Source organism: Canis lupus, chromosome 14 (assembly GCF_048164855.1).
Source record: "Canis lupus baileyi chromosome 14, mCanLup2.hap1, whole genome shotgun sequence".
NCBI classification, from domain to species: Eukaryota; Metazoa; Chordata; class Mammalia; order Carnivora; family Canidae; genus Canis; species Canis lupus.
Window position 1 is genome coordinate 15,955,404 of NC_132851.1, and position 11,741 is coordinate 15,967,144.

At 39.1% G+C, this 11,741-nt stretch overlaps 1 protein-coding gene across 1 annotated transcript; it reads right to left on the reverse strand.

Moving 5' to 3' along the window:
- Positions 1-8,869: 8,869 nt before the first annotated feature.
- Positions 8,870-10,569, reverse strand: LOC140603376 (uncharacterized). The gene is made up of 2 exons (XM_072773881.1): positions 10,394-10,569; positions 8,870-9,998 (listed from the first exon to the last, which is right to left on the reverse strand). Exons 1-2 carry the CDS (start codon positions 10,529-10,531, stop codon positions 8,877-8,879), a joined length of 1,260 nt encoding a protein of 419 aa, XP_072629982.1. The 5' UTR covers positions 10,532-10,569; the 3' UTR covers positions 8,870-8,876.
- Between the last annotated feature and the right edge of the window lie 1,172 nt (positions 10,570-11,741).

The following is an 11,741-nucleotide window of genomic DNA, read 5'->3' on the forward strand; positions in this document are numbered from 1 at the left end:
TCCTCTCAAACCTATGACAAAAAATTGAATTATATTTAATAGATAAGAAAGTAAGACAGATCAATTAACTTATTTTAAGTCATATATCCTATAAAAGTTAAGTCTAAGTGAAATAAATTTGATCCGATTCTAAAAGTAGAATTACTAGGAAAAGCAGAAGTATAAATTTTGTGTACATTAGTAGTTATGGGAAGCCTCTATAAAAGATATTTGCCAAAAATAAGTACATAAATAAAAAGACAAAGAGAACCCTATATTCTGGCCAGAGCCTGAGGTTCCTTCACTTAGACAACCTTCTGTAACTAATAAAAGTCAGAAGTGGAGTAAGAATTAAAAATTGATTTTGAGGCAGACCAACAGCCTGAATATATTTTAAGTTTTTAAAAAAATGTATTACATTGAGTTGATCAGCAAGTAAATCATATGGTGTATTATCATGCTTATGGCTTGACCGTAGGGGAGTCAGAAATACTGGCCCTATGCCCCAGGGCACTGGCATTCTAGTTTGGGTTAATTATAGTAAATGATATAAAACACTCCATCTTTAACAATACAGACCAGATATCAAACTACAAAATGTTTGTACTAGTTTATTGTTGCTACTGTAACAAATTACCACAAATTCAGTGGCTCAAAACAATACACATTTATTATTTGTATTATTATATTTCTGTTCTGGAGGCTAGGAGTACAAACCCAGTTACAAGGTATGGTAGGGCTTGATCCTTCAAGGTTTTGGAGACTCTAGGGGGAAAAAAAGTGTTTCCTTTACCTTCTCCGGTTTCCAGAAACTATCTTCATTCTTTGACTCATGGCCTTTCTAGGTATTTTAAAGGACATCCCCTAACTCCTGCTTCCTTTGCCCATCTACTCTCCTCTAACACTGACTTTATTTTCTCCCTCTTATAAGGACTCTTGTGACAATATTAGGTTGATCTGGATAAAGTGGGATAGTTTCTCCATTTCAGGATTTTTAATTATGTCTTCAAATTCCTTTATCATGTAAAGTACCATATTTACAGGTTCTGGAGATAGGAATAAGAGCATCTATGGGACTCATTATTTTGTCGTTAAATGCTATATAAGTTAGAAGAGGAAAATCGGAAAATTCAAAGCATTTTCATTATCATAACCTCACGTTTCTAAATTTTTCGATTTATAGTGACTCATCTGTCTACCCATAGAAGCCATTTTAAATTCGCTCTTCCTAGCTGTCTTCAGTTAGTATTATTTCAGTCCTTCAAGTAGACTGTGCTTTTGCCTTCACAAAGGTTTTGAAATTACAGTTCCTGGAGCCTAAAATATCATTAATCACCCCAGTACTTCTGTTGTACAAAACTTAACAAACTCTTAATTAAAATTTTATTTGTATAGGCAGCCCTGGTGGCCCAGGGGTTTGGCGCCGCCTTTGGCCCGGGGTGTGATCCTGGAGATTGAGTTCCACTTCAGGCTCACTGCATGGAGCCTGTTTCTCCCTCTGCCTGCGTCTCTGCCTCTCTCTCTCTCTCTCTGTGTCTCTTATGGATAAATAAATCTTTAAAAAAATTATTTGTGTAATTAGTTTTTCACCTATGCAACCAAAACACAAATTCTGTGAGTGCAGGGATCATGTCTATCCTGTATTAAAAGAAAAATAAAGTTATATTTGTTCAATGAATTAAGTAAAATAAATAAAACTCTCTTCACTTATTATTATGAACTACAACATGACATTCAAATCTTGAGATTACTTAAAACATGTTCCTCTTTTCTATGAAAAAGTAGTCTTAAAAAACTTGAGAGAGACATTATAGAGTTGAAAATATAAGAATGCTATGGCATAATCAGCAAAAGTCAATATCCCCCAGGCAAAGACCTTAAGATTGTCTCCCAGAAGCCTCACAAGGTGGCCTTCATTACCTCAATAGATTTGCCAGAGTCCCTCTGCCAGATCTTCCCTCTGGCTTAAAAATTGATTTTGTCAGCACACAGAGAGAAAATTCATTGCTCAGGAGTGGATTTACATAAAATAAGCATAGAAGCCTGATGCCAATATATTAATTTACAATAAGATATATGTGTCACAGGTACTGGAGTATTTAATTCAGTATAAGTAACTCATTCAGTCCCTCTAAGTGATCTAATACAGAAGGAAGATAAGCCAAGTTTTGCTTGGTTAGCCCAAGATGAAAATGGTTAGTTAGTGTTAATGAAATTATTATGAGTGCAAGATTGATGTATAAATCACTTGGAAGATTCTTTAGAGGTTTTTGAACCTTACATGACTACAGATCTCAGAACACATTCTGTCAGAGCTTGGATAGGCACTGCTAATACCTGTTCTACGATTTTCTTTCCTTGTACTTATTTCACTGAGTTATAGTTCTCTGTTATGAATATTCTTTATATAAGTTGCCATATTCTCCACTAAAATTTAAGTGCTTCTAGTCTAATTAGTCCTTTTGTCCTTTTTAGATTGTTTGCATAACTGATTTGATCCATCAGATTTTATTGCTTATTTGTGTTTTTCTCCTCTCTAAAGTTTATCTTACTTACATCATTACTAAAACCTTTAGGAAAGACTGTCTGAAAACTGCACACTTTTTAAGATTTTAATTATTTATTCATGAGAGATACAGAGAGAGAGGAAGAAACATAGAGGGAGAAGCAGGCTCCCTGATTTGGAACTCCATCCCATGACCCTGAGATCATGCCCTGAGCCGAAGACAGACACTCAAACACTGAGCCAATCAGGCACCCCTCTACACTTTCGTTAAGAAGTTTGATTTTTCTATGATTACTAATATTTGTAAATATATTAGAAAATAACCTCTAGATAACCATAGGGATTCATGTTCTGGGAAGATAATTTACCAAGACACTCAAATTATTTTCACAATTTTTTAATTCTATGAAATATCTTGGTTTGATAGATACTTTATAATGAATCTTATTATCATTTGCTAATAATCTATGGCTGCTATATAAAAACCTTTCTGCTGATCAAGATGCTGTTTACATAGTGGAGAACAAGTGAGGGCTTTTTTTTGTGAAGCTTACTCTCTATTGGCGGAAGGCAGAAAATAAATATACATAATCAGGATAAAATGTCATGAAGAGGAGATATGATTGAGAATGATCATAAAAACAAACATTTTAGATTCTCACTTAGCAAAGATTTCTTTGTGAAGGTAATGCTTCTGACAAAATAGAAGTGATGAGAAGGTAGCAGCCATATGACCATTAGTACTCAGAAAGAGAGCCACAAATTCTCAAATGTAACAAAATCTGGAGAGTGTAAAATACCCAGAATGATCAATGAAAAATAAGGAAAAAAAATTCTAAGAGAGAAGACAAGAAACGTAGGCAGGAAACAAATCCTGGGAGGCCTTGTGGGTCAGGTAAAGACTTTGACTTTTAAAATCTGTGTCTGGGCACCTGGGTGGCCAGAGTTGAAATATATTTTGAAGCTCAAATGGATGGGACCATTGAAGTAGCTTGCTATGGAGCCTTAGAGCAGGAACAAGAAGAGGAGAGGTATGTTGATAGTGTCATTATAGCATCACTCTCCTATGTGCCCCCCAAGACTTGAGTGCACAGTTAATCTGACATCTGAGGACTGAACAATCTAACTTTTTAGCAATCTAACATGATTTTTGTTCACAAACCTGATGTTTCATCAAATTGAGATAATCGTCATTCCAATTTGCACTAATTTTCACTTTGGCGTTTCTATTTCTTTCTAATGTACTTGACTCTGGCTCTCCATTTTCATCCATGCCTCTCAAAATTCTTTTCATTTTTTTAAGAAGTCAAACAAATGCTAACTCTTATCAAAACTTTTCTGAACCTTATAAATGGATCTCTCTCTTTCGAATACCCAAGAACTTGATTTAAAACAACTCTTAAATTATTAATAGTACAATGTATCAGTTATTTGAGCAATCATATTTCTCATAACTACTTGAGAGCATGAGTATTGCTTTGCATTTTTATACCTTATATATTTGTATATTTTATACTTTATATTTTTACTTTATGATAACTATTCTTGATATGTATTAGGTGTTCAGAAAAAGTATGATAAGTAAAAAAAAAATTCCATGGGATGCCTGGGTGGCATTGGTTGAGTAACTGCCTTCAACCCCGGGGGTGATCCTGGAGTCTGGGGATCAAGTCCCACATCAGGCTCCCTGAGAGGAGCCTGCTTCTCTCTCTGCCTGTGTCTCTGCCTGTGTCTCTGCCTCTCTCTCTCTCTGTCTCTCTCTGTCTCTCATGAATAAATAATAATTTAAAAAATTTTCCAATCAGCTCAAAGTTACTCCCACTAACTGGGAAAAAAAAAACAAAAAAAAAAAACTTATGATTTTAAGTTACTTCCACTAATTTATTAAAAAAAAAAAGCTATGATTTTAAATTTGCTTAAATAGTGCACAGTTACTCATTTGTTAAACAATGAGACAGAATTCTCCAAAAAAAATGTTTTTGGTTTTTAACTCATCTGTGAATGAAGGAGCCATCAGAAGAATTTTCTTACCATAAGTTAGCCCACATGCGGTTAAATTTAAGTAGTAAGAACAGAACAGGCCAAAGTGGGGAAAGGGAGCCTGGCTTCTAATCTGGAAAGCCAAATCTGAAAGTTCATCCTAGTTCCTGAGCTGCCTGTAGCATTGTTTTCTTGCAACTTAATCACTGTTCAACTTCACTGTCTGTATCTTGCTTATCATACTTTCTTACAGGTATTATTAGAAAGTTATCCAACAAACCTTCTGCACATGAATTTCTGCATCAGAGTCATTAAAGTGGCTTCTAAAACTATAGATTATTTAATAGCTTAATAAATATGTACAATAAGATATTTTTTATCTTTTTCCCTTATTTATATTATTATATGGAGTGACTTCTAAAACTATATATCCTTAATGCAAATATAAAAGCTTAGCAAGTTCCTGAAAATAAGTTTGGTGGTATCTTTTTGTTAAACAGAAATTTTATTAAAGGATTTAGGCAAAAGAGATATCAGACATGAAAAGAAGCATTGATTTAATAGTACTAGAATGGGGTTAAATAAAATATAATATGTCAATGTGATAAAATATTCAACTATTAGCTATCTTATAGGAATAAAGTATAATGACATGAGATGAAGGTTCATAAAACAATTAAAAAGAAAACCAGGCTATAAAAGTATATATACTTTTATGCAGTATAATTGAAATGGATATATACATGTATGTGTGTGTGTATGTGTGTGTGCACGCATACCTGGGTATGTGGAGTTGCTGTTCTTTCCACTATTATATAACATTTCACAATGAAAATGGTTTACATTTACTATGTAAAACAGTAACACTAAAATTTCTGCTACATCAAGAGAAAGACTTGCTGGGTTTACATATATGGAAGATTGGGGATGGAATTTGAAAACTGGGGAGTACATGGTATGGGAACAGAATAGGAAAAGAATGGAAAACATTAGGTAAAATAAACACCCTGAATACAGTGATACTGACAGAGATAGGCCAACAAAGAGGGTTATTATTTTTTGCTTGTTTTTCTTGTTTTTTTCCCCTAAAGATCTATACATAGAACAAAGGGATTCAAAAACATTTTAGGGGTTGTTTCTTGTATATATAAACTCAGGTTATGAAAAATTATGATCAGAGGTAGACAAATGATTATTTGAACAATAAAACTAAAGTTTAAGTAATGAACAAACGGTTGACAATAAATAATTATTCTTGGTACGTTAAATGTATTTCAATGAAGGCTTATTGTACTGACTAAGGAAGGAATGGAAAAACACAATTTTGGGCATTGGTTGAAAGTAGAGGAGTGTGAGGGAGCTGCTCTTTTCTGAAAAATGAGAGGTAATCAGCTTTCAGGTGGGCATTCAGGATCAGAAGGAGTTATGCCTCATGCGCCTTTTTTCTTGAGACTGACAAAATACAAACAAAATGCAAGAGCATTGTATCAATCAAGGTTTCACCATACACATGTGATTGATTGCAAGGAATTGACTTAATCGGTTGTGTTGGCTAGCTAGTTGAACAGGAAACTCTCAGGGAGCTGAGGCTTCAGTCTTTTCACTCCATGGTCAGACTGTCTTCTTAATAAAGAAAAGCTGATTTCTGTTCCTAAGGCCTTTCAATTGCCTGGATCACCCCCCCCCCCCCCCCGATTATGGAGGACTCGAAGTCAACTGATGCTGTTCATCAGTTCTGCAAAATACCTTCATGGCAACACCTAGATTACTAGTTGAGGAAGTAATTGAGCATTAATATCTAGTGAAGTTGACACATAAAGCTGATGATCCTAAGCACTGTGAAACATGAAATAGTGCACTTGAAAAGCTAGAAGAGTAGTAGAAAATGCTACATATTGACCTTCTTTGCTGAAAATACGCAAATCAAAACATTTTGGGTATACTCAAATATGGAAAAATCACATTTCAATATGATAAGCTAAAACTCTTATTTCTGAATAAATTGATGAATCTGTTTTCTCAAAAAACATAACTTCAAAATACTACTTTTAATTTTTTAATTTTAAAATTTTTTTTTGTTCCAAGATTTTATTTAAGTTCCAGCTAATTAACACACAGTGCAATATTAGTTTCAGGTATAGAACTTACTGATTCAGTACTTACATACAACACCTGGTGCTCATCACAACAAATGTACTACTTAATACCTATCACCCTGCCCACCTTCAGCAATCCTGTTTCTTGTCTATAGCTGAGTCTATTTCATGGATTGCCTTTTTCCCCTATGTTCATCGGTTTTGATTTCTAAATTCCACAGATGAATGAAATCATATGGTATTTGTTTTTCTCTGACTGACTTATTTCAGCATAATCCGCATCATTGCAAATGGCAAGATTTCATTCTTTTTTATGGCTAATATTCCATTGAATGTGTGTGTGTGTATGCTTATATACGTGTCCATATATGAATGGATAACTTCTTTTTTTTTTTATTTTATGACAGTCACAGAGAGAGAGAGAGAGAGAGAGAGAGAGAAGCAGAGACACAGGCAGAGGGAGAAGCAGGCTCTATGCACCGGGAGCCCGACGTGGGATTCAATCCCGGGTCTCCAGGATCGCGCCCTGGGCCAAAGGCAGGCGCCAAACCGCTGCGCCACCCAGGGATCCCCTGAATAGGTAACTTCTTTATCCATTCATCAGTCGATGGGAATTTGGGCTCTTTCCATGATTTAGTTATTGTTGATATGCTGCTATAAACATTGGGATGCATAAAATCACTTTTTAATGATTAGTCATATGTATTTTGTTTCTGAGTAGAAAAATCATTACATTGGGAGAGAAATATAATGACTGAAAAAAACTAAAGTCAAGTGAAAGCATGATAACTTTAAAGCTTTTATGAAAGTCTTGAATTCATTAGTTGTAGGGTGAAGTAAGTTTATATATTTTTTTCCAATTTGAATAAAATGTGAAGTTATTTATATTGTTAACCCAATACAGATTTCTGAATAACCAGTTCTTTATTATAAATCACAGCATACAACAATGAATTTCTGGCCCAGTTTAATGTATCTTTAAACGATTGTATCCTGTTCTTAATAACTAATAATTTGAACTAAGCTTATACCGATGCAGAAGGCAGTAAGTCTTTCATGGTTTTCTTTGCTTTTGATACCAGAGAATTCTTTTTAATTTTTTTCAAGATTTTATTTATTTGAGAGTGAGTGAGCATGAGCGGGGGTGGGATTATACTGTTATATAGTTATATAAGAGATATGGTTATATGTTAATTAATTAGGTGTATGACTAACTATTAGAATCAATTACAGCAGAGTAGGGAGCTGGATGTGGGGCTTTATCCCGGGACCCTGGGATGACCTGAGCTGAAAGCAGATGCTTCACTGATTGAGCCACCAGGCACCCCAATTATCAGAGAGTTATTTTGAGCATATATTGTGTGTACAAAGTTACTGCAATTTAGATCCTTACTAACTCATCTCAAGGAATTTTTTTAAGAAAAAGTATAAAAAGTGAGAGGCGGCGACCCCGCTGTTACAGAAGGTTGCGTGGCCACGCCGGGCTCCTGGCAGCAGCTCTGCAGGCCTTGGCCCCCTTAGACAAACATGGAGGTGGCACCCCAAAAGAAAGATAAGAAACGTTGAAACCAACCAATATTTAGACAACATGGGCCACAAAGAAAAATGAAAAAGTGGGTATATTCAACTGTCAGGGTGTGGGAGGAAATCATCATGCCCCGTTGGCTATCATGAAACCAGTGGCGATGAAAACAGGTGCGTGTGTATCCTTATGAGTTACCAGTTTCAGGCCTGGAGGACCCAACAGCGTGCAACGGGCAGTTATTCCTTGGTAGAAGGTAAATGTCCTCTTTTCTTTCTATGGGAATCCTCATTTTATTAAGTAAATACTATCTGTCTGCAACCTTTTTTTTTTTTTTTTTTTTTTTTTTTATCTGTCTGCAACCTTAAGGAACCATTTACTTTACTACCTGACACATGACATCGAGGGAACCCTATCCTGGATAATGAAAGTATTTCATTTGGGGGATTCACATGATCTTTGTTCACTAGGGATATGGCTTTGAAATAAAAATGGTATGTTTCTTCACTACTGGGAAAACGATGAGTCGCTCTGTGTCTGCGGCAGAGACAGGAGGCCACACCGAGGACTCCAGGCACATGCATGTCCCAGAGGAGGAAAAGCAGCAGAGACAGAGAGAAAGGCAGGGGCTGCAGGGACAGCAGGGAGGGCATGAGCAGGATGGTCAGTAGTCGGTTGTCTCTGGTGGAAATGTGGCCCAAGTACCTTCTGGTCTCGCCTGGGCGACACTTGGAATGGACTAAAGTACCATGATGTATAATTTAAAAGCATCAGAGGAAATTTTTATACAAAGTTAACTTTTATTACAAACAAAATTCATGAACCAATTATAGAGGTTTATGGCAACCACAAAAATTAGAAACAGCGCAACGAGAGGGGAGGGGAAGCCTTCCATTGGGCTGCAGGCATCACGAGCTGCTGCTCGGTGGCCGAGGCCGGCTTCTCTGCTAAGGCAGGTGGCTGCACCAGCCCTTTGAAGAACTTGAGAGCAGGCACTGGGGCCTGCTTCACCTTTTGGAGGGGCCACGGGTGCAGGTGGTTCCTCCAGGTCTGGACAGTGAATCACAGGTGTGACCAACACCTGCAGTGGCTTCGAATCAGCAGGTGCCATCTCGGCTCCTGCCAAGCACTCAGCTTCAGCAGCCGTGACCAGTTCGATCATCTCAGGCCCTGATGGCTCATCAGGTCCCGTAGTGGTAGCTGGGGCGGGCTCTTGACATGGTTCATGATGTTGCTCAGGGGCCGAAGCTGGTTGCTGCACTGAAACAGGTGGCTGCTCCAGCTCTTCAGGGACCTTGATTGCAGCCTCTGGGGACTGCTCCTCATCCAGGGCAGCCAAGGGTGCAGGTGGCTCCTCCAGGTTGGGACAGTGAATTAGAGGTGTGCCCACCATGTGCATTGGCTTCAACTCAGCAGCTGGCATATTGACTTGGGCGAAACACTCAGCTCCAACAGCGGTGTCTGGCTTGAACAGATCAGGCCCAGAAGCTTCAGCTGACCCCACGGTAGGAGACTGGGCAGGCTCTTGAGGTGGTTCAGCATGTTGCTCAAGGGCCGAAGCTGGTTGCTCGACTGAGGTTGGTGGTTGCTTCGGCATGTCGGGGACCACGATAGTGTGCACCCGGGCCTGCTCTTCTTCCAAGGTGGCCAAGGTTTCAGGTGGCTCCACCAGGTTGGGACAGTGAATTGGAGCTGTGACCACCACTTGCATTGGCTTGAACACAGAACCTGGCATCTCAGCTGGTGCCAAGCACTCAACTCCAGCCGCCGTGCCCGGCTCAATCACCCTAGGCCCTGAACTCACCTTGAGCCCGCGCTGGCCTCTCTTAGCTATGCAGGGCACTTTCCCGTTCCTCAAGGAGGTGGAGCAGAGGTTCTCTTCCTCCCACTCCTGCCCCCTCTCCTGTGTGGATCTCTGTAAAGACAGTGCCCGGCAGCCAGGCAGGATGCCTCAGCGCCCGGTCTGGCTGCCTTGGCTGGGCCTCACACCCAGCTAACTCCATTCCAGACACACCACACCACAGTCAGCACACACCTCCCCCAAGGAGAGAAAAGGGATGCAGCTCTAGGACCTTGGGTTAACTCTGGGATGGGTAAGAGGCACCTCAGGAATCGTCTTTCCACCCTGCCCACCATGACATCAGTGTGACCATGGAGGGATCACCGGGACACCTGCCCCTGCAACCTCCTCCAGCCTGGATGGGATCTGCTCACACATCCCTGGTTCCCTGAAACTGAAGAGGAGGGGATGGGGCTGCCCAGGATGGCTGGCACAGGTGGCCTGGCCTGGCCTGGGCTGCTCAGTATTACCTTAGGGCGCCTCCTGGCAAATGCCCTGAGGCGTGGGGTGTGACGGTGGAACCAAAATCCACAGCAAGTGAAAAAGCCGCATCCCTGGGGTTTCTGGAAGCCAGAGCCCCGGGAAGTCGGCAAGCAACAGGAGAACATCTTTGACTAGCGGATGTCTCCAGCCAAATGAGCCTGATGTGTTGCTGCACTAGAATGTGGGTGCCTGGTTGCAAGGGTTCCAAGTTCTGTTGGGCTTTGTTGTCAAAGAAGTGACCTCACTGCCTGGGATCCCCTACCTGAGTCCCCTCCTGGTTGAACCTTCAGTGTTGTCTTTTCACTTCTGTGTCTAATGGACATCTCAAATTTAACTTATGGAAACAAAATGATTTCCCTCCACCTCAGGCCCTCCACCCCAGTGTTCCATGATAGACATCTTTATTCCACTTCTGCTTTGTGGACCATCCACCTTGGAGGTGTCCTAGATTTCTCCCTCTCTCACATCCCACATCCTGTCCATGAGATTCACAATATGAATTGTGCCCTTGTGTTATCCGCATTATTCTTGCCTCGTTTCTCATGTCGTGATGTGCCGGAGCCAGCTTGGACAAGGCAAGCTGATGTGAAAATCCAAGGAATTTTTGTGAACTGGTTGGCCTCATTTTGGGAGCTTGAAATAATAATTGTAGAACACTGTAATTTATGTATTTATGTTTCCTATCTACTGTCTGTGTCCACCCAAGTGCCTACAACAGTACCTGAGGCAGAGAAGGCCCGAAGATTTTTTTTTTTTTTTTTTCCTAAAGGCACATTGTTGTTGTGGGGCCTTGTGCACAGATTTTGGGAACTTCAGTGATGAAAGTCACTGAGAAAGAGTCAGAGGCAGTCTTCCAGATTCCTTTCAATGCAAATATCCAATATGTCACTTAAAAATATCAGGTTCAACAGAAGCTGGGTCCTTCATTACTGTCTCATGAGTAAATGTACTCCCTGTTGCTAGGGTTGCAGTCCTAAAATTGTAAACGTTGTTTCTCTAATTATAAAAATGTACTCTCTGGATTATAGTTGTTTATTATGTCTTGGACAAAATTAATAATTTTTCTTCATAGTCTAATGTTTTAAGAATTAGATTTCTTTAATCTTTGTGTTGTTTCGATCAGACATTGATGTGTTACTATTTTTTGAAAAAGTTGCTTAAGATTTTTTTCGTTTCCGTTATATGCTACATTCTCAGCTGTTTGAGATCTTCTTTTATTCATTGTCGAATTGCCTATACCACCTAGCAAATGTGTTAGAAATGACAGAGGTCTAGTAAAAGTAACTTGAATCTAATCCAATAACCAATTTCAGTTTTCTGTATTGGCCCATAAAT

Excerpts from the sequence above, each read along its gene's own strand:
- LOC140603376 (XM_072773881.1), bottom strand. The coding sequence starts at position 10,531 with ATGTTCTCCTGTTGCTTGCCGACTTCCCGGGGCTCTGGCTTCCAGAAA. Across the intron at positions 9,999-10,393 it reads TTGCCAGGAGGCGCCCTAAG|AGATCCACACAGGAGAGGGG; the intron begins GTAATACTGAGC and ends CTGTCTTTACAG.